The sequence below is a fragment of the Psammomys obesus genome, unplaced genomic scaffold, assembly GCF_907164565.1.
Source record: "Psammomys obesus unplaced genomic scaffold, mPsaObe1.curated_primary_1811, whole genome shotgun sequence".
Classification (NCBI taxonomy): domain Eukaryota; kingdom Metazoa; phylum Chordata; class Mammalia; order Rodentia; family Muridae; genus Psammomys; species Psammomys obesus.
This window is the reverse complement of record NW_026585587.1, coordinates 5,635,851-5,657,381: the sequence shown is the minus strand read 5'-3', so window position 1 is coordinate 5,657,381 and position 21,531 is coordinate 5,635,851. Positions and strand designations below refer to the sequence as shown.

At 51.9% G+C, this 21,531-nt stretch overlaps 1 protein-coding gene across 1 annotated transcript in view; it reads left to right on the top strand.

The window, feature by feature from the left end:
* The window catches only part of Stum (stum, mechanosensory transduction mediator homolog), a 45,156-nt gene extending 25,038 nt beyond the window's left edge, over positions 1 to 20,118 (top strand). Inside the window, exons 2-3 of the mRNA XM_055609123.1 lie at positions 17,248 to 17,427; positions 19,520 to 20,118. Of these exons, the coding sequence (XP_055465098.1) occupies positions 17,248 to 17,427; positions 19,520 to 19,578 (239 nt within the window). The 3' untranslated portion in view covers positions 19,579 to 20,118. The remainder of the gene's footprint in view (positions 1 to 17,247; positions 17,428 to 19,519) is intronic.
* The last annotated feature ends 1,413 nt before the right edge of the window (positions 20,119 to 21,531 follow it).

Genomic DNA, 21,531 nt, shown 5'->3' with positions numbered 1-21,531 from the left:
GCTAGCCACCCCGACACCATGGGAGCACCCAGAGCTGATGAAGTAGGCGGTCAGGCAGGCGGCACGTGCCAGGCTCTAGGCTGGGCAGCTCTCAGCCGGTCGCTGGGTGGTGAAGAGAAGGACGCGGTGGCTGAGAGGCATGAAGAGTTTGGACAGAGAGGGTGAGAGGGCTGGCAGCCAGCCCTTGCTTCTAGAGTGCCTGCCAGGCAAACGTGAGAGAGCCAGATTCCTCACAGTGCCATTTCCAAGAGGGGAAAAAAAGAGAAAGGAACAATATTTAAAACAAAACAAAACAAAAAACCCCAACAAAACAGCTGAGCATGGCGGCACACGCCTGTAATCACAGCACTCGGGGAGGCAGAGGCAGGCGGGTCTCTGAGAGTTCAAGAGCCTGATTTACAAAGCAAGTACGGGACAGCCAAGGATACAGAGAGAAACCCAGTCAACAAAACAAAACACTACCAGCCATTCCTACAGCAACTGCGTGCCATGCTCAGCCTCTTGTGCCCCAGACTTTTAGCCCCAGTGGCTCCTTAGGACTGAAAATGTTCAAGGGTGTGGAGCTGGCTACATGCTCCGCCCTCTCATCTGCCTCTGCTGCTTCTTGCCCTAATAGGAAACGTCTCAGCCAGTTCTCTCTGGGGCTTGCTTTGGCATCTGGCTGGGCTGACTCCCATCTGGGATTTACTATCTCCATCTCTTCCCTGCTTGTTTAGATTGCTGGAGAGAGAACTCCCTGTCCTGGCCTAGGAGACTCTTTATGTCACCTCTTCCTAGTAAGTTCTGCTTGGGGACAATATCAGCGTCAGAGCCTCCCCCTCTGGCCAGTGAGACTTTCGAGGGCTCAGTGGGCAGGAACGCAGTTGCTCTTCCAGGGACTTCTCCGCAGATAGACTGATGGCTGCCTTAACTGCAGGTCTCAGAAGAAAGGGAGATGGCAATCCATGGAGCTGCTGGCTAGAAACTCCAGGAGCTGAAGGAGTTTGTGTGTCCGACGGACACAGCTGGGGCCAGGGGAGCCCATGTGTTGGGGGGAAGGGGAGTACACAGCTGAGGCAGGAATTCTGGTCTCCCAGGCATGGAGAGGTGTGTGGGGCTGACAGGCCTATGCAAACCCTTCTCAGGGGCGGAGCCTCTGTGAGCACCGGCTCTCTGTGTGCAAAGGGTTGCGCTGAGATGAATTCCTACCCCAGGAGGGATTTTGTTTGATTGAGATTATACCTGTTCACCTCTCCCTGAAGTCTCCAGTGAGCAGTGTTGATGGGCACCCAAAGGCCCGGGTCAGCCAGCCTCCCGTCCCTGTAAGAAGCGTCCTAGATAAAAGTGGCTTGTACAGAGGAATGGTCCGTTAGGGTTCACAATTTCAGCCCGTGGTCAGTTGGCCCATGGCTTTGGGTATGGGGCACACCACTGTGCCAGGAGCCTGCTGCAGAACAGAATCAGTCACCTCTTGGTTAGGACGTCGAAAACAAGGGAGAGAGCAGATGGCAGCCCCCCAGTCCCCTTCAAAGGCATGCCTACAATGACATGGGGCCCCAGACTTTAAAGGTTCCATCACCAACCCAGGAGCAAAGAGTAGGGGACTAAACCTTCCACACACAGGCCTTTGGAGGGTATTCAAGACCCAAACTAGCAGGGTGTTTGTGGTAAATTGATGGATATAACATCAATTTTGCCATCTTAATGATTTAAACTTTTTTTTTTTTTGTGGTTGTGTGTGTGTGTGTGTGTGAGTGTGTAGATCCGAGGATAACTTTGCAGGGTCAGTTTTCTCCTTCCACCTTTATGTTCGCTCCAGAGATTGAAGTCAGGCACTCGGGTGTACACAGAAAGCTTCTTTACCTACCGAGCTCTCACCACTCTAACTTAACCGTTTCCTTTTTTAAGTGCACAGCTTTGTTGCATTAAGTACATTCACACGTGTGTAACCGTCACCGCCCACCACCTCCAGAACACTTTCGGCTTCCAAAACAGCATGTGTGTGGCCCTTGAACTGCAGCTCCCCCTACCCCCACTCCAACTTCGGCCTTTGGCAGCAGCTACCTGAGAGGAGGATGGCAGAAGCCAGCGGCTGCAGCTGGGGGTAGATGCAGCTCCTCGCGCCTTGTTGACGATGCTCCGGAGCTGTTTCCTGCTCCTGAGGAAATGTGTTGCCCTACTGTCTGGACTGTAAAGGGAAGTAGGATGAGCTCTGTTTCTTAGGCAGCAGAAGCTCCATGCTTCCTAGATGCCACCTGCTCGTCAAGGTGCCCAGTGCCCGTGCTGTTGCTTATAATCTCATGAAGAGGTACAGGGTGGTGTTCTTATCTTCAGGAAAAAAAAAATGGCAGGCTCAAAACCAAGCAGATCATCCTTGCATCCCAGGCAGGGGATGGAGCATCACCTCCTGGGACTGATTTTCAGCCAGGGGCTGTCCTCACTGTGGCCAGCTAAAGTGACCTCTGTAAATAGGAGGCCAGAAAGAAAACCAGGCATCAGAATCAGGGCTCCAGGCCACAGGGAAGTCTGAGGATGAAGCCCCAGGAGGCTTGTGAACAAGAATTGTCTCAGCCAGTTCTGAACCAGCTCTCAGCTCCACGCTACCAAAGTTAACACACACAACACATGCATACACACACAGGTACATACACATACACACAGGCACACAACAAGAATTGCTTATGGCTTGACAATCTTTTTTCTTTCTTTCTTTCTTTCTTTCTTTCTTTCTTTCTTTCTTTCTTTCTTTCTTTCTCTTTCTCTCTTTCTTTCTCTCTTCTTTCTCTCTCTCTCTCTTTCTTTCTTTCTTTCTCTCTCTCTTTTTCTTTCTTTCCTTTCTTTCTCTCTCTTTTCTTTCCTTTCCTTTTCTTTTCTTTTTCTCTCTTGTGTTTTAAAACAGGATCTCTATACATAGTCCTGGCTGTCCTGAAACTCACTATGTAAATCAGACTGGCTTCCAATTCACAAGAGATCTGGCTGCTTCTGCCTCCTGAGTGCTGGAATTAAAGATGTACGCCATCAAGCCTGGTTGACAGTCTTTATGAAAACCTTCTTTAGCTTCCGGGGGGGGAACTGAGCGTGCCTCTGGAACCCCAGGGCAGTTTGTCACCGGTGGAGTAAGAACAGCCACAAAGGTCAGGAGGCCAGTAGGCAGCTCCATCTGTGGTAGGAGCAGCCATGGCATTTGGAGGTTTCAGCCCTTTTCTGGGTGTCCTGATGTGACCCGTGGTTTATAGAGGTAGGATCACCTGTGGAGGAAATGCCACTAACTGAGTGGACAGGCTACGCAGAGGAGAGCATTGGTGGCAGGGAGTGGGCATAAAACTTCCAGTCATACTTTGTCCTCCAGTTTTGCCCAGCAGAGGTTACCTCTTGCATAGCACCGGTGGTTTGGGCTTTTTCTGAAAAGCAACTTCAGTTTGTTGTTCTGAGTTGAGGCTATGCCGCTCAGCTGACAAGGAGTGCTGTGGGACACTGGTCCCAGGGAATGAAGGGACCAGAGCTGGGCCTTGGGCAGTGGAGGACAGCGAGGTCATGACTGTTTGCCAGCTTCCCAGAATGCCTCAGCATCTTGCTCTCATGTGCTCCAAATGTCTTTCTTCTTTTTGCTGGAACCCAGGACTTTGAGCATGCTCACTGGGCGCTCTCTTACCAAGTCCCTTTCTCAAGTTATCTTTATAAACAATAGCCTCAAATGCTCTCCTAGCAATTTAGTCCACTTTCAAAAAGGCAGCTCTTTCTGATGTGTGCTGGGGACCCCTTCTGCCCAGCCTCAGAGTGGCAGAGGAGTCGGCTTTGCTCAGGTGAGTGTGGCATGGGGCTAGACACGGCTGCCCAGGAGCCCCGCCTTTGGAGCCACAGCAGATCTCCTTCTGCTGCTCATGCTTGCAGGTGCTAACTGGATAGGGTAGTGAAGCCGGCCTTCCCTCTGCCTGTCCAGAGCCTCTCTGGGGAGGGGCATCCCACAGAAAGCGAGCACCATGGGAAGAGTCTGCAGCCCTGACTGCTGCTGTGCTTCCGGGCAGGTGGTGTGCACAGGGCTGGTCCTCAAGGCCACGCACCCTGACCTTCTGGATCTTGCTCAGCAGTCTCTCTAGCATCAGTTTCTTCTCTTTTGAGCTCTCTCTCTTAAGCAATGAAATAAAGGAGGGACTTAACTGAAAATAAAGTTGCATTTTGAAAGAGAACCTTAGCGAACTAAAGGTATACACAATGACAAGAAGTAGGGCTACCGCTGTGTCAGGTCCCTGTCCCTTATTGACCCTACTGGCTGTGGATTGAGCCTAGGGCCTGTGCACACGAGGCAAACCACTCAACAGGGCTACATCGCCAGGCAATTATTAATTTTTCATTTTGAGACAGTGTCTCGCTAAGCTACCCAGGCTGGCCTTGAACTCACATTGTAGCTCAGGCTGACTTTGAATGTGCCATACCCTTACCTTAGCCTTTCAGATAACTAGGATTACAGGCCTGCACCACTGAGCTGTGTGTGTATGTGTGTGTGTGTGTGTGTGTGTGTGTGTGTGTGTGTGTGTGTGGTGCCTGTCACAGCACTTGAGCTGAAGCCAGAGAACGATTTTGTGCAGTCAGTTCTCTCTTCCACCCTTCCATGGGTTCTGGAATGGATCGGGAACTCAGGTCAGCAGGTCATCTTGCTTGCGGGATAAGCAAGATGCTGAACATCCTGTTGGCCCCAGACCTGGGTCTCCTATGCCAATGGACACGCCCTTGTGTCTTCTGCACACCCCAGGTAGTATCGTTTGGCTGGTGTGTTCCCTCTGGCCCACACAGTGCTTTGCTCTAGGGTCTGCACCCGAAGCATACGCCACGCCTGCCAGTTCTTTGAAAGGAAAGGTTCTAGTCCTAATCTCATACCGTCCCCTGTCAAATGACTCATGAAACGACTTGGTAACAGGTTGAAAAAAGACAGCATGAGACACCAGCTCACTGATGGAGGTAGGTACTGGCTAGCTGTCACTGACTCAACTTAAGATGTCCCGGAAGGTTCAGGCATGGGAGGCTGAGGCAGGGGAGGCTTGGTTGCTGATAGGCTTTACTGGATTTGGAGGACTTGATTTCATCTGTGGATTCCTCATTCTGTGGCTTTTGTATGACTTTTCCTAAAGATGTATGAACAAATATCTACTTGCCCTAGATAGTTCACTGATGTCAGGCCAAAGAAATAATTCCATCCAAGTCCGATTTGTAAAGCAGTATGTTTATCAGGCTTCCATAGAGGGACATGGGTGAGGTGTTGCTTGCAAGAATGCAGGTGGCCTTCAGAACAGTTGTAACACCGGGAAGTCCCTCCAGCCTGGATGACAGCCTCCTGCGAGCTGCATGGATGGAGTTATTCCTTCAGGTGCCTCTGCCTTCTGATTGCTCCAGTGCCCTCCCAAGCCCCAGTGCGGCTGGGGGAGGGGCAGGAGGGAGTGGCTGGAATCTGGGGCGAGGGTCTGAGGCCAGCCCTGTCCCTGTGGGGAGTGGTGCCAGGCTCAGTTCTGGGAAAATCTCTGTGGGTAATCACAACCACTCTGTTTTCAAGATGGCAGAACGGTGTTCTACGACAACAGAAGGTGGTAGAAACCTGGGGCCGGGGCTGACTGGAGGAGGTAGCTCAATGGGGGTATTCCCTGGAAGGGACCTTTGTCTCTGCCCACCAGCTTCCCGGATGCCCTGAGAGGAGCTGCCTGCTCCCCTGTTCTGCCCTGCCGTGATGCTCTGCCTTATCATGAGCCCACAGCAAGGAGGCCAGACAACTGTGGGCTTGGACCTCTGAAGCCATGAACCAAGATAAGCTTCTCACTCCTTGCTCCTCCTGCTTTAATCTGTAACACACATATCATCACAACTGCGGCCACCAACTGCAGACAGGGGAATGCTGTTCTGTGCTAGGCTGGGTTCTAAGGACACGGTGGTTTCAACAAAAATTTACGGTCCTCCTCTGGGGGAGGGGGTGGGCCTTGCTGCCTCTTGGAGATGGGTAGGCGTTAGATAAGCTGCCTGGGGTGAAACAAATAATGTGGAGTTCTGGGAAGGCAACAGGAACTGCCAGCCAGGGGAGCACTGAGGGTCTCCTGAAGAAGCCGGGACAAAGCCAGTGGGAAGTAAGGCTGTGTCTTTCCTCCGGGCCTGGCTCTAGGAGGGAGCTGGGAAGAACCATATCTGGGTACAAATGCAGAGCACAGAGGACCTCCAGGACTCCAGTCAGATGCCGCACAGCTGCTGGACAGCCACATGACCTGACCCACTTCCTGCTCTCTTCCTTCATTACTGCCGACATCTGCCGGGAGACACGCCATAGAGCTATCCATTGCTGCCCCGCTAAACCACCTCTAACTCCCACGGTGTGAACATTTTCACCAAATTCCGGGTGTCAGAAGTTTGGACAGGAGGGCATGGGGACATTGGGTCCCTGTCGCAGGGTGACTTGGTGGAATCATCATGAGGCATCTTCTCATCCAGATCTGCTGGCGGATACTGACTTGGGTTGTCACAAGACTTCCCCGAGCGTATCTCACGTGGGCTCGTGTGGCATCTTCACAGCCGGGCAGCAGGGTGGTAAAGGGCACCGGGAAAACAGCCCATCTTTTCCATCTCCTTCCATCGGTGGCAGCCACAGGGCAGCTCTAAGAGGGGCATCCATGTTCATAGCTGATAACCTTACTAACCAGCACTGACTGTTGTTGATAAAGTGTCAGCGAATCTGGGGCCATGTTTTAACAACACCTCACTTGGAGGGGGGGAAGCCAAAGAAAACAAACCATGAATGGCTTCTCTGCTTGCGTGTCTAACAGGCTTCCTCTCTGATCAGGAGCTTCACTGATACACAGCATCACATAAGCCCCGTTCTGCATCCCAAGATGTTTAGGTTTCTCTCAGGGACCCATGCTTCCTCTCTGCAGCCAGGGCATGGTGGGTAAAGCCGAGCCACGTCTGGCTCGGAGGACAGGCTTCATTGCTCAACAACCGCATTCTGCTCACGCTAATGGTTGGTTCAGCGTGGGTGTGAGGTCTGGGTAACCCTCTAGCACAGAAATGCTCCTTCTTCTCGGGACGTGTGGTATCTGGGTGTGAGACCTGGAACTGTCCCTCACCATGAGGGACGCTGGCCCTGTGAAAAGCTCCTATTGCGGAACAGAGATGGAAAACACTGGGCTTATAATGAATTATTAGACCAAGAAATCGAACCAACCCTGAATGACTATTAACAATTACAAAACAAACAAACAAACAAACAACAACAATGCATTACTAAGCCCTTAACTTGCTCAGGCACTTTTCTATTAAGTTCCTTGCTCTATCTGCCTGGGTATCATTCTACCCCACATCTTTCCAGCAAGGAAACTGGCCCTGTAAGATTTGGTAGAGTGAGGCCTGCAGATACAGGGGCTTGCCTGGGCTCACACAGCTAGTGAATGCTGAAGTCATTAATAAAACTCCCCCCTACCACACCACTCGGCCTTTCTGGCTCTCCCAGCAATTCACTAAAATTAAGCCCATCTCAGTTGATTATGCTCAAAATAAGGGTCCCGGTGGGGGGACCCTTCCCTGTGGCATGGCTGTGAGCAGCAATACCATCCTGGTGTGGAAAAAGCCACTCCTTAGCCTTTCCCCTAAGCCCTGGCAGGAAACTACCCTTGGCATTGGGCTACCCCACAGGGCATTGTTCCTGGAAGGAGAGTGACAGGTCTGTGGGGAGTCATCAGTCAGACAAGGGACACCTGAGCCTGAGCCACTCCCTGTACTTCGGGAGGCTGAGGAGCCAGCTCATCTGGGTCACCTCCTTCCATTGAATGGAACCTTCAGGACCCCAGGTCTTCCTTATATCGGCACCGGGTGCCCAAGGCTGGTGACTTGGGTGCCCCAGGGCCAGGGACCTGCCTGGCAGCTGGTCCTCACAGCAGCCTTGGACCACTTCCACGGCCTCAGTAATTTTCTGGGCAGATGTCTATGTGCCCTCTGTCCCCTCACTTGCTTGACTGGTCCATCATCTTCTCTGTAGCCAGGAAGACGCATGCCATTGGGGGACATCTTTGTAAGCTGAATCTCAACAAGTGCTTGTGAAGTTTTATTTTTTTTTTAACTGTTTTTGAAAAAAAGAAGAAAAAAGAAAAAGCCACCAGCAGTTCTGCCATGGTAAAGACAGTTTTTCATTTTGTTTAAACGTGCCTGTCCTTGTCCACACACATAAATAGTTTTAAATAATCTCCCCACACGGTATGTGTACTATTTTTGTAATCTCACTTTAAAGTACTTTTCCCATCTCTCCGTGTAGCCAGGAGCAGACTTTCCCTGGCTGTCTAAAACTTAGGCATATGGAGAAAAGCAAGCCTCAGGCTTCATGGAACTGACACGGCAAACTTAGCAGCTAAGGCGATCTTTGTAAAGGGGCGAAGGGCTGGGAAGACAGCACTCGGGTAAAATGGTTGTTGTGCAAACACGAGGACCCATGTTTGTTTTCTCAGCATCACACTCAGACAAGCCAGGTGCAGCCTCGCACACCTTCAACCCTAGTGTTGGGCAAAGACAGATGGATTCTGGGGCTACTAGCTAACCAGTCTGCTGAAATGGTGAGTTCCAGATTCAATGAGAGGCCCTGCCTCAGGAAAACAGCATGGTGAGTGAGACACTCAAGGTCAACCTCCAGACACACACACGCCCCAACAGGTGAGCACAGCCCCTGAGACCCACACAGGCACTCGTTATGCAAAGCAAACATTTTTTTTTTTTTAAGGAGAATGGTTGAACAAATGTCCTTGTTGTGTACTTGAGCATCTTTGGATATATGCCTAGGAGTGGTATAGCTGGATCTTGAGGAAGCGCTATTCCTAATTGTCTGAGAAAGTGCCAGATTGATTTCCAAAGAGGTTGTACAAGTTTACATTCCCACCAGCAGTGGAGGAGGGTTCCCCTTTCTCCACATCCTCTCCAGCATGTGTTGTCACTTGAGTTTTTAACCTTTGCCATTCTGATGGGTGTAAGGTGAAATCTCAGGGTCGTTTTCATTTGCATCTCCCTGATGACTAAGGACATTGAGCATTTCTTTAAGTGTTTCTTTGCCATTCTGTCTTCCTCTACAGATAATTCTCTGTTTGGCTCCGTACCCTGTTTTTTAATTGGATTACTTGATTTTGTTGCTTTTTAACTTCTTTACTTCTCTATATATTCTGGATATTAGCGCTCTGTCAGATATAGGGTTGGTGAAGATCCTTTTCCAGCCTGTAGGCTGTCATTTTGTTCTGACGACAGTGTCTTTTGCTATACAGAAGGGCCTCTGAAAGACTACCTAGCAGTGTATCAAAGCAGAGGCTGAGACTCATAACCAAACCTTGAGCAGAGTGCAGGGAATCATATGAAAGAAGGAGGAGTCAGTAAGACCTGGAGAGGACAGGAGCTCCACAAGGACCAAATATATCTGGGCACAGGGGTCTTTTCTGAGACTGATTCTCCAACCAAGGACCATGTATGGATATAACCTAGAACCCCTGCTCAGACATAGCCCATGGCAGCTCAGTATCCAAATGGTATCCTAGTAAGGGGAACAGGGACTGTCTCTGACATGAACTCAGTGGCTGGCTCAGAGGCTTTGACCTCCCCCATCCCCCCAAAGAGGGAGGAGCAGCCTTCCTAAGCCACAGAGGAGGACATTGCAGCCAGTCCTGATGAGGTCTGATAAGTTAGGGTGAGATAGAAGGGGAGGAGGACCTTCCCTATCAGTGGGCTTAGAGAGCGGCAGGGAGGAGATGAGGGAGGGAGGGTGGGATTGGGGGGGAATGAGGGAGGGGACTACAGCTGGGATACAAAGTAAATAAACTGTAATTAATATAAAAAATTAAAATTTAACTTAAAAGTAGAATGGAGGACAGTGTCACTAGCTACTGTTTCAATTTTGTTTTCGTATTCATACTTAATAAGCTCACTTGCCAAGATTCTGCTCCAGTCCAGCCTACGAGGGAGGACTGTCCACACCAGTCACTTTCATGGCCTGTGTTCTGAGCGGGTCACACATTCCCTTACCTTCTTGTCCGTGCGGCAGACTCTGGACATTTCCTTACATAGGCAAGGAAACCTGATGTCTCACGGCCCACCTGTGGGATCTGGACCCTGGCATTCCAGTGCCAGAGTCCCGCTGTGCTCAAGTGCCATCCTGCCTCCTCTGCCTCCCCTGCCCCCACCTCTCCAGCAACAGACCTGACAGCATTGCACTCTGGGTACTCTCTCTTGCTACCCCTTGAGACTCCTGGTAGCCAGGTTGCTGGTCTCCTGTAATGGCATCCATTGTTTTGCCCTTTTCTTGGTCCCCAGAGGTGCTGTACAAACACTAGCTGAATCCATGTTGGGGCTGGCATGACCTGAGTGTGGTTTTCAGGAAAAGGCAGTGCCAGCGTGGGTAGCTGTAAGCCAGTGCCATTTACCTCTTACAGCTCTAGGGGCTGGGAGTCAGAGAGTAACAAGCTGGTGAGGCTAGCTCATGAGGACCCCTTCCTGGTTTTGTTCATAGAGCGGATACTCAGAAGACACCCGGAGCTTACATGGGCCTCTCTGTCCCCTGTGAGGACCATGGGCACCAATATGACTAACTCAGCAAAACTCAGTCACCCCCTAAAGGCCTCTGCCTGCTGATCATGCCAGAGCTCAAGTTCTCAACGTGTGAACCTGACAAGGGCAAGGCACAAGGGCACAAGCATTCATCCATGGGAAGCAGCTTCACACCTGGGAATGCAACTTCCAGGTCTGATGTTGAAGTCTGCGATGTTCTTCTATGACATGTAGCGTGTGTCAGCAGTCCTCTGAGGCCTCCGCGGAGGAAAGGCTTCATGGCACTCTGTCCTTTCTTCCTGGCGTGTGGGCACCCAAGATATCTCCTTATAGCACTCCTAGTGATCACCCCTGCCTCACCTTGAACTCCCCTTGGTGTTTGACAACCCTGGCTCTTACACACGTGCACTCGGGTGGTAGGGACCCCGGGTCTCTGCTGTGTCTAGAGTTGATAAGCAAAGGGTGAGTTGGCTTGAACACTGTGTAACAGGCATTTCATAATCAGGTGACTCAACCAGGTGACTGAGTGAACCTCATCAGTCTAGCCCTGGTGTCAGTGACACCACTAAGGAAAAGGCAGACTTAGGCTCCATTTTTGACATCTATAGTGTCCCGGGAGAGCTGCCTCTGGACGTCACCAGCATCCTTCATGTCCTTGCTCACAGAAAGGCTCCTGGCAGCTGCCAGCTTGGGTAGGGCCCCTCTCTGTTTTTAATCTCACTGCCTCTCCAGCCGTGGAAATGTCATCTGGCCAGGTTATAAATTCGTAGGCAATGGAAGCTGCCTCATCCTCTTCAGCAAATGTCACTGCTGATCCATCCCCCACTCTCTCACCGACCTGACTGTCCTCAGCGAAGGACAGGCTGGATGGGGATGAGAACAAAGCTGAGTGCTTTGGGGCCTTCGTACTGTTCTGATCCTCCTGTCCCTGCACCATGCTGTCTCCCCAGTGTATCCTGCGACACTGAAGTCCAGGATCTGTGAGGAGCAAGACACAGAGCCAGAGGACCACGTTTTATGTAAACTTCTGCTCATGCCTACCATCCCAGGAGAGGCCCTCAGGGACACCTCAGGTGTGTGGCTCTGCTCTGCAGCTCCCCAGCTCCCCACAGCTCTTCCAGGGCCAGAGATGAAACAGGAAAGGAGGTTGAGGACAGAGATTTTGTTAAGCCCAGGGCAGCTGATGCAATGCTCAATGCCATTAAAATTAATGACCAGTTCCAGTTGACTTGGCCTCCAGAGGGACAATCAACCTTAAGTCAAGGTGGAGGCATTGAGAAGGGTGAGGTGGGGGCTGGTCTCATTTTCATAGTCCTCATCCTCAGGAGGAAGGTCAGGAGGAGCTGCTGAGGGATAGCTCTAGTAGACACACTGAGATGAGTGGTGACAGTGAATGCTGCTGGTGTCCCCACGAATGGTGTGGTATCTTTATAAAAACATCTATGCTTTTTTTTTTTTTTTTTTTTTTTTTGCAAATTAGAAAGCTATCCATAGGCCTTTCCTATCACCGGTCCAGGTTGTAGGTATCAAACACACTGGTGAGTCTGCTCTGAAGAACTTTGAGGGTATCAGGATGATGACGACAATATGAGACACACCCACGATCTCCTCTTGACACACACACTGGCGTTCTATGACACTGTCTTGCAAGTTCCTCACCAGCCAGGGTGTGAAGCCACGGACCCAGGCTGGGGCTGTGAAGTGCTCTCTGCATAAATGACTCAGTGCAGTTCCACAGGAAGACACAGCTCTTCTCTAGGCTGGTGTTGACCTTGGGACCCAGGGTCTTGACTATGCTAGACAACCTCAGTTGGTCCTCCAGTTCTCCCTCTCTGCCCTACTTAGGCATAGCTTTCTTCTCAGACCATGCTCCAGGGTGACCGTGCTGAGAAGCCAACAGGTTGTGGCTAGAGAGTGAGGCTGTTTGCTTTCAGGGCTGCACTGAACGCTGTCCCTAGGGTTTTTATCCAGACATGTTTGTGACCTTGTAGTTTTCTTTCCCTTGGGCTTCCCTTGAGGATCAGCTCTTCCTAAGGTTGAGTTCAGTGCTAATGCAATCTCTCTTTACCGCTTTATGCCCTGAACCAGGCCATCCTTCTGAGTAGGGCTTGTCTTTTGGCGTGTGGCTTGAACTTCCAAATGGCCACGCAATAGGGTTGGGGCTCCCTTGCCATTTTCTTCCTGTTCTCCAAAACTTATTTTCAGAGCCAGGCCCTGAAGATGGATGGCCGTGATCCACTGAGTGGTGAAAGTATTTAGCTGTCATTCATTACCACTAATACAACTTAATGACTACAGAGCCAGCTGTAGGGCACATCTGGGGTCAGGCCTGACTTACAGCCTAGTGCCTGGGGTTGGGAGAGGGCAAGATCTCTCTCACCCCAAACCCATCTCCTTCTAAGGCTCGCATGTGAGGCGTGTGAGAAGCTGAACCCCACAAGAATATGAAGAATGGACTCTTCCAGCCACCAGCTCTATTCTCATAAGCAGAGATCCCTTCTCATTCCTGATCAGAGTGATGGAGAGAATGGAAGGCAAGTTCTAGGAACTCTGCCCAAAGTCCCACCCCAGTCAAGCCCTTCCCACCCCAGTCAAGCCCTTCGGGGACTTCCACGGGTGGGAGGAGGGGAGTAGAAGGCTCTTTCTTCTCCCACTGCCTGGCTCAGGCGCTTCATCAGGTGGAATGGTAGCCGGAGGGGCTGTGGTGGCAGACTGGCCCGGCGTTTATGTGCTGTGACTCTGTGGAAAGACCTCCTTCGGACCACTCCTGCCTGCCATCTCCGTCACAGCCGCGGTAGAACACACCCATGCCCACGTGCCAGGTGCTGTGTAGCACGGACTTCAGTGCTATATGGTAGTGTGTTATCATCATTTCTTTGTGCCAGTTGGTTCTGTGGTCACCTCCAGAAGCCGCATGTCCAGGGTCTTGGCCCCAGAGCAGCCTTGCCCTGCATCATGTTCAAAAGGCCAGAACCAGAACCATGGGTACTTGAGTTATTGCTAAGGATGGATCTCTCCTCCTCCTCTTCTGTGTGTGTGTGGGTGTGGGTGTATGCACAGATATAAGTGCAGGTGCTTGTACATATGGAGGTGGAGGAAAATGATATGTAGCCTCTATTCTTCTCCATCTTACTTTAAATTTATTTAATTTTTATTTTATGTGCATTAGTGTGAAGGTGTCAGATCCCTTGGAACTGGCATTACAGACAGTTGTGAGCCGTCATCTGGGAACTGAACCCAGGTCCATTTGGAAGAGCAGACAGCACTCTTAACCACTGAACCATCTCTCTAGCCCCTCATCTTACTTTTTGAAACTTGGTTTCCCACTGAACTTGAAGCTCAGTGTTTTTAGACTGTCTGGCCAGAGAGCTTCTTAGATCTCTTTGTCTTCATCCCTGTCACCCCTAACCCCAAACTCGGGAACTGCAGGCACCAGTGGCTGCTGGGGATTCAAACTCAGGTCCTCTTGCTTATACAGCAAGTGCTCCTACCCACTGAGCCATTTCCATAGTCTGGTTGGGTAGTTTTCTGGTGTATCTGTAATTCTCTGAAGCCCTCAGAGAGCATATTCGCAAACCGAGTGGTCCGTCTGTTTTCTGTTTATTTTTGGTACTGAGGTTGGAATTTAGGGTTTCATGCATGATATTGAACTACATCCCAGCCTGTGTTTTGTGCTTAATAAACAGTTTCCAGAGTCACCCTTGTGCCTTCAGTGGGCTGGCTTTGAGACTCTAGAACCCACATCTTCAAGGGCCTGCATCTAAGAGTTCTCATGTGCAAACTGCCTTGGCTTCTGTTTCGTTTCTTTTCCTGTTGCTGTGACGAAACACTCTGACAAAAGCAACCTAAGGGAGAGAGAACTTATTTCAGCTCACAATCCACAGTGAAGTCAATGTGTCAGGAGAGCATTGCATGTGTTGTCAAAAAGCAGAATGAGTTTGGCTAGTGCTCTGTCCTCTTTCTCTGTTTTATTCAGTCCGGGACCTTACGCTCGGGGAATGGTCCTACGCACCACCACAGTGAGCCTTCCCGAATCAGCTAACACAATCAGGACAATACCCGGCAGGCATACCCAGAGACCCATGCTCCGTCAGCTTGGCGGTTCTGGTGAGCCCCGTCTTCTGACAGCAGGCGAACAGATGCCTAACTCGAAGCTCTGAGCTGGGCACGATGAGACAAGTCTAGAATCCCAGCACTTGGGAGATTGAGGCAGAGACGTCAGATTGGTAGCCTGGGCTACGTAACATACCCTGTGGGGGAGAAGCCCCTCTTCAGAGAAGGTTTCCTTGGCAGGAAGAGAGAAAGGAGGCCACAGTTACAGAGGGAGAGCGTCAACTAAAGCCCAGGCAGAGTGATTCAGGGATACACGAATATCGGGACGGACGAGGCCTTCATCCAGACACAGTCGCACACACGTCTAATTCCAGCACTCGGGAGGTAGTGGCAGGAGGGGCAGCCTGGCTACATGAGACTGCTCAGCAAACACGCCTTCCCCATTCCCTGTGTGTTGAGGAGTTGCATGTGCTCACATACATGCTCTCAAGTCTGTGTGTTTGTGGAGGTACCCGTCGTGAAGGCTGCCCGTCCTGAGTTTGATCCCTGGATGTCACGTGGTAGAAGGAGAGAATCAATTCTTGCCCGTTGTCCTCTGATCGCTATACACACGCGATGGCACGCGTGTCTCGCTCTAATAAGTCAATAAATAAATGTAAAGAAAAGCAGCGTGAGTAGAGAGGATTTCTCGTGCTCGGCGCACTTCGGCTCTGCAGGGATGGCACCCGTGTTATTTTCACTTAATATTCCCCCCCACGCATTCGGGTTCCTCTCCCACCGCCTTTTCACGTCTGCAGGGTTCTCTTGTGTAATGCCATCAGCTCGTGTTCATCTCCTCTTCCCCACACATGACACTCCAGCAGCAGGGAAGGCTGGTGCCTTGGACTTATGTCCCCCGTGTCCCTGCCACCTCTCCGAGGTCGCATTCTCCTTCCAGTGACCCTAGAGCCACCAGCCCCTGCTGTGTGCTCTTGCTAGACTGTCCTCCCTGTGAAGACAAGAGCTGGGTTTTACGGCTCCCGTGCTCTGTCCTAGAGGCCTGCCTCGGTGGGTTTGAGGCAGACTTCCTGGTTGTCAGGATCCCTTAGGATGCGGTAGGGGAGTCTGTTCGTCAGTGCAGGTATCAGGAGTGTTGGGGAGCCGGGGCGCTGTGCCTGTAACAAATGCTGCAGGTGGTGGTATAGGGTCTGAAGATGCTCAGCGAAGGTTGCTTCTTGGCCATCCCAGACCACCTGCTGTGTGGGAGGTACCGTGTGCCTATTGGTGATCTGAAAGTAAAGGAGATGAGGTGATGGGTGGGGCCTTCATTGGGGGCAGCAGTTCAGATGAGGAGGAGCATGGGGAGGGGAGGGATCAGCAGCTGGACTCTTAGGACCAGCCAGAGTAAAGCCTGTGTCCTGAAGCGAGTGGGAGCCAGCAAGCTGGGAAGCTGGGCTGGAGACTGAGTTCAGTGGGAAGTGACCGGGCAATCTCAGTGTCCTCGAGGGCAGGAGCAGAGAGAATTGGGGTCCTGAGAATGGACGCCAGGCCACGGGCCAACTTCCCAAAAGACTCAGTTTAGATCGTGCTTTTGCCAGGTCATTGGCCTCTGGAGCCAGTGTGGGGTCAGCTTGTGATTGGGTCCCTGAGTCTCTGCATAAGCTAGAGTGGAAGACTGAATGCCTGCCCCCAAAGGTGCTCATGTCCCAATCCCTGCACCCGTGACTATGCGAACTCACATGGCGAAAGGAACAATGAGACACCATGAAGCAGGGCATCTTCCGAGATGAGATCATCTAAGCGTGTCCTCACATAAGGCAGACGGGAGGACCAGGGCTCAGGGATGGGAAGACAGAGCGGCTCAAGGATCAAGTGCTATGCTGCCAACTCTTGCCATGGAGCAAGGGGGCATGAGCCAAGACCACAGGCAAGTTCAGAAGCTGGGGCAACAGGGAATGGTCTCCCTATGCTAGCCTGAAAGCCCCATTCAGACCTGCCTGATCTCCAAAGCAGGGAAAGGATGTATTTGTGTTGTGGAAGCCACTAAGTTTGTGGTAATTGTTATGAGAGCCCCCAGGAGACAGTCAACCTGGCAGAGTCCTCCTCGTGGGGCTCAGAGCTCACACTGGAGAAGAGCTATAGTCAAGTGAAACTCATTAGACCTAGCAGTATCTCCAATACACTAAGGCAGAGGTGGGAAGGGGGAGGGGAGGGGAGGAGGGGCTGGGAAAAGGGAAAGGGAGGGAGCACCCCTCAGATGGCTCTTCCTCCGATGCTCCTCCCCTGCGGGTTGGAGTGATTGCCGGAACACCAGGGGTGCTCTGAGACTGTCCTGGCTGCAGCCCAGCCCAGCCCAGCACCAAGATCCTGTCCCCTAGCAGTCAGCACACGGCCTGAGATTACTTCCTGGCTATGAGCTCTCTGGAATTCCACCTCTGAGGCTGGCTTCTAGGTCCGCCCATGACTCCTGCTCTCCAGGAGCTATAGGCTTGGTGGAGGATATTGCCTCCCCCAGGTGGTACCCTAATCTCTTCATATTGGAGAGAAGCTGTGGAGAGAAGCTGTGGCAGGAGTGCTGCCCAGAGGACAGGAAGCAGGGTCTCCCAGCTGCTCTCTCTGCACAGGAGGCTGAGCAGTGGGGGTGCGCTGGCTTTCGAAGCCTCCTCTGAAGCTGTCCCCTCTGGCCTCTCCCAGGTACGTTCGTCTCGGCCTTCACTGTGCTGTGCGGGGCACGCACTGACCTCCCAGACAGGCACGTGTGCTGCGTCTTCTGGCTGAATATCGCCGCGGCCCTCATCCAGGTGCTGACAGCCATAGTTATGGTGGGCTGGATCATGAGCATCTTCTGGGGCATGGACATGGTCATCCTCGCCAGTGAGTAACTGCCGGTGTGCTCTGAGGGCGGAGCGGGGTGGGGCCTGGCTGCAGTACCAGAGCTGTGGAGGCAGCCTGGGAAGAACAGGAGGCCTTCACATGGGCCAGGACCTCTCACCCCAAAGACACCCGCATCCTTGGACACAGTTTGCAAGGCCACGCTTGTTCCTCTGTCCTGGTGCCATGCCCACCTGGTCCAGAGCCCTCTCTCTACCATGCAGGGTGGGTCTCCAAGAGAGGGTCCCTCTCCAGCCAAGGCACCACTCACTGCATTTGTCAAGGAAGCAGCCATCCCACTGAAACTGGGAAGCTGGTATATTCAGAATGAGGTCAGTCTCCTGGCCCATGGTTCTGTGTCTCCATCACAGTTTCTTCTAGGGGAAGAGCAAGGTCACACACTGTCTTCACCCACAGGAAGCTGTGTAACCTCTTCACGGGGTTCAACTACACTCTTTGGTTGGTTGGTGCCAAAGCCTTACCGGTTAGTCCTGACTATCATTGAAGGCATTAATGAGTCACCGTCACTAATGCAAAAATCAGTTTGGGCACAAAAGTGTTTTGTGGAAGTATATAAAGTTACAGAATCAAATTCACCAAAGACAAATGATGATTTTAAAAATAACCTGGCAGAGTCTTAAATAAGACATCACCTGTCTTGAACAGCTGCTTCCCTGTACCCTCATTCCTGTTCCTACCTCCTTGGGTGGAGGGGCTCAGTGGCTGGGGCCACATCTCCTCCATCATTTTGTTCTTTGTATCCGCCCCCCCCCAGCTGCTACTCCTCACTGGGGTCCCAGGTTGAATTGCCAGTAAAGACGCAAGCCGTACCAGGTGAGGACCCTAGAGGCAGGAGGAAAAGCCAAGACACAGAGGCCATAGAATGATCTAGAATAGTCTAGAGCGATCCAGAACGTAATTAGCCTCAGCTGGTGCTCCTTGGAGGATGCAGAAGCTCAGACACACACAGCGCTAGGACCACCACACACCAGAGAAGGCTCAGATGTCAGCCTGGTGGGACTCAGAGTGGGTGGCCAGGACGTCAGAACTGACGGCAAGTCTTCCCGGAATTCAGAGAGGAAGTCAGTGGGGTGGACTGTCAGGACGCCCCATAGGTAGAGCCAACCCAGCAGATGGCAGCAAGCCAGGGCAGGAGGAACGCCAGGCGGCAGTGGGGTACCCCTGTCTGCTGCGGGGAGCTGCCAGCTCCCTCAAGCCACATCTGATGACCTCCTGTACCCGGGCTCACTCACACTGTTGAGGAGGGTCAGAGCATCGCTGCTAGGAGAGAGGTACCGCCATGCGTGCCACCAGCCACGGGGAGTCCCAAAGGTAGTGTAGAGACTTCCAAGGGGACACTAGGCCACTTCCCCAGGGACGCGCGGGAGGTCTGCAGGCCCCAGATCCCATTCCCGGCTAGAGCCTGGAAGGTACGGCTCCTCTAGAAGGCCTGGGAAGCTATGCCATCTTCATACCCTGGGCTTGTCTGCTCATTAGACCGGGGTCATTGCTGGGCCTTAGGAAGAGTGTTAGTCAGCTCTGTGTTACTGTAACGAACGCCCAGGATAAATCAACTCATCAAGAAAAAAAAAGTTTCATTACCCAGAGTTTTAGGGGATTCAGTCCAGGGTTGGTTGGCCTTGTGGCTCTGAGTTTCGATCAGACAGCACTTCGGGCAGGACAGAAGCCACTCACTCACTTTATGCCTGGGGTCGGGGGAGGGAAGGAAAGAGAAGAAAGACGGGTCTTCATATCCCCCTTCAAGGGAATGCCCCAAGTAAGCCAAAGACTTCCCATTAGCAGACCAAGATGTAATACCTGGCCTTCAGGGGGCCTTCCAGGTCTGCAACGATGGTGATGAATATGCCAGGCGAGGTTTCAATAATTGTGTTGAGGCTGAACTGGATTCTGGCAGCTTCCCGGAGGCTGACCTCCCCTTGGATTACCGCCATTGAACCCATGGCATGCCAGGACTGCCATGTCACAAATGAGCTCAGGACCCCAAGTAACACATCTTAAACTTAAAAGGTCACGAGTTGAACTACTGCATGTCAGAAATCGTCTGCACTTGTTTTTGGTCTTCTTTATTTTCCAGAATCGAGGGATCTAGAACAAAGCCTTAAGCTCAAGAGTGTTCCCGTCAACCCCACATGAGATAACACAGATGTGTAGACGGAGGTCCATGCCCTGCCTCCCTGTCTCCCAGGCTGCTGACTTGGCTGATGGAGGAGCAGGATGTGCAGATGGCAGGGTGTTCGGCCCAGGCCCTCCTTCTTGCCCTCTCAGCTCCCTTGGGGGTTGCTCAGCCTCTTGGTTGTCTGGGACATATCCAGGAATACTGTCTTGGCACCCAAGTTTTCACCATGATTTCTGGAGGCTACAAGAAGAAAATTGACCCCTGCTTTCTCTACCCAGACTACCAGACACACCCACCAGGCTCAGCAGCCATTGCCTTCTCGCCTTTTGTAAAAACTGCACTCACCCTCAACAGATGAGGTGGGCTAGACTGCTCCGAGCAGCCATGTTTGGGGAGCCGTCTTGGGACAGCTGCAACTGACTTGGTCCCAGGAACAGCTGGGTAGAGGCTTGTTCCCCTGGCATCACTCACATAGAAATATAGGTTGGGTTTCACACGGCACCTTTGTTGTGCCACCAGCAAACACAGTATCAAATAAAAACTTCTGAGAACAGTCACAAGCACAAAAGCTTCATCTGTGTTATAACGAGTGGAAACAGTCACCGCGGCTTGTCTTGATCACTGGTCAGTACTTGACTGACAGCTCTCCCGACTGCTCTTTCTGTTGCTACATCCATACCAGACACTGGCAATCATTTAAGACATTTGTCTCAGCACAAGGTTCCAGGCAGTCATTACCAATTGATCCAGGATATCTGCAAAATGTTTTCCATCCTAAGGTCTTCCCCAAAGCAGCAGGCTTTATCAATGTGGGTCCAGTCCACAGAAAGGACAGACCATAAAGCCTGGACAGAGCTGGCCTGGGACCAAGGCAGGTCACCATGGCATCTTTAGTTTGTCAGGCACACCTGCTTTGTCTGTCCCTCTTCTAAATCATCCAGAACGCACTCTGAGAACAGGAGCTGGGAGTTGGGGGGAGGTAATGAAGAAGGAATGAAGACAGGAGGAGAGCAGGGGTATGGGCATGGCTGAAGTGGGTACTGGGCAGACAAAGGCAGGAATATGTGGTACAGGTGGAGTGCTGGCCACATGGTGGTCACGGGGAATACCAGCCCCCCCCCGCTGAAGCCCTGCCCTTGCAGTGTCTTTGGTAGAGCTTTCCACCCCCATTTTACATCCCCAGTGCTTTGCCTTCTGTGTTCAGACTGTTTCTTTCTCTCTCTCTCTTCTTCTGCTGCCTTGAATCCCTGCTGCTGCAGTCTCCCAAGGTGAGTCTGTTGGTAGGTAAAACCTCTCTCCTGCACAGACACCCCACCCTCTTAGTTGGTTAACTGTTGATTGTATTTTTAGCTTTTCTTTGGAGAGGAGGGCACCTAGCAGAATGGGTCCCTAACAGCCAAACCATCTTTGGCCACGCTCACCTCTTCCAGCACGGGGTTGTTATCACCCAAGATTGATAGATGGCCTGCTACACAGAGAGGGACCCAGTCAGGGCCCCTGGGGCATACCTCCTCGGACCAAAGTAACCGGCTGGCAGAGCCACAGCTCGATACACCTGCTAGCCCACCTCTGTAATCTTACCCAGCCAGGTTGGCAACGAGTCTGACATCAGTGCTCCCACCTTCCCAGGGAAGGATGGGGTTACAGCCAGAGGTGAGGCCCTGGTGAGTGTGTGTGAGGACCTGGGTTTCATCTCTGAGGCCGGAAAACAAAAAGCTTGTGATTAGCAATGATGCTCTGAAGACTCAGTGTGCTCCAGTCTTATTCCTGTCCCAGCTATCCAGCTAGCCGAACATACTCCAGACAGTTGTTCCCTTCCTGGGTTTGCCAGCCTCATCCATCCCTCCATCCCTCCATCCATCCATCCCTCCATCCCTCCATCCATCCTTCCTTCCTCCCTTCCTTCTTCCTTTTCCTTCCCTTTTCCTTCCTTCCTTCCTTCCTTCCTTCCTTCCTTCCTTCCTTCCTTC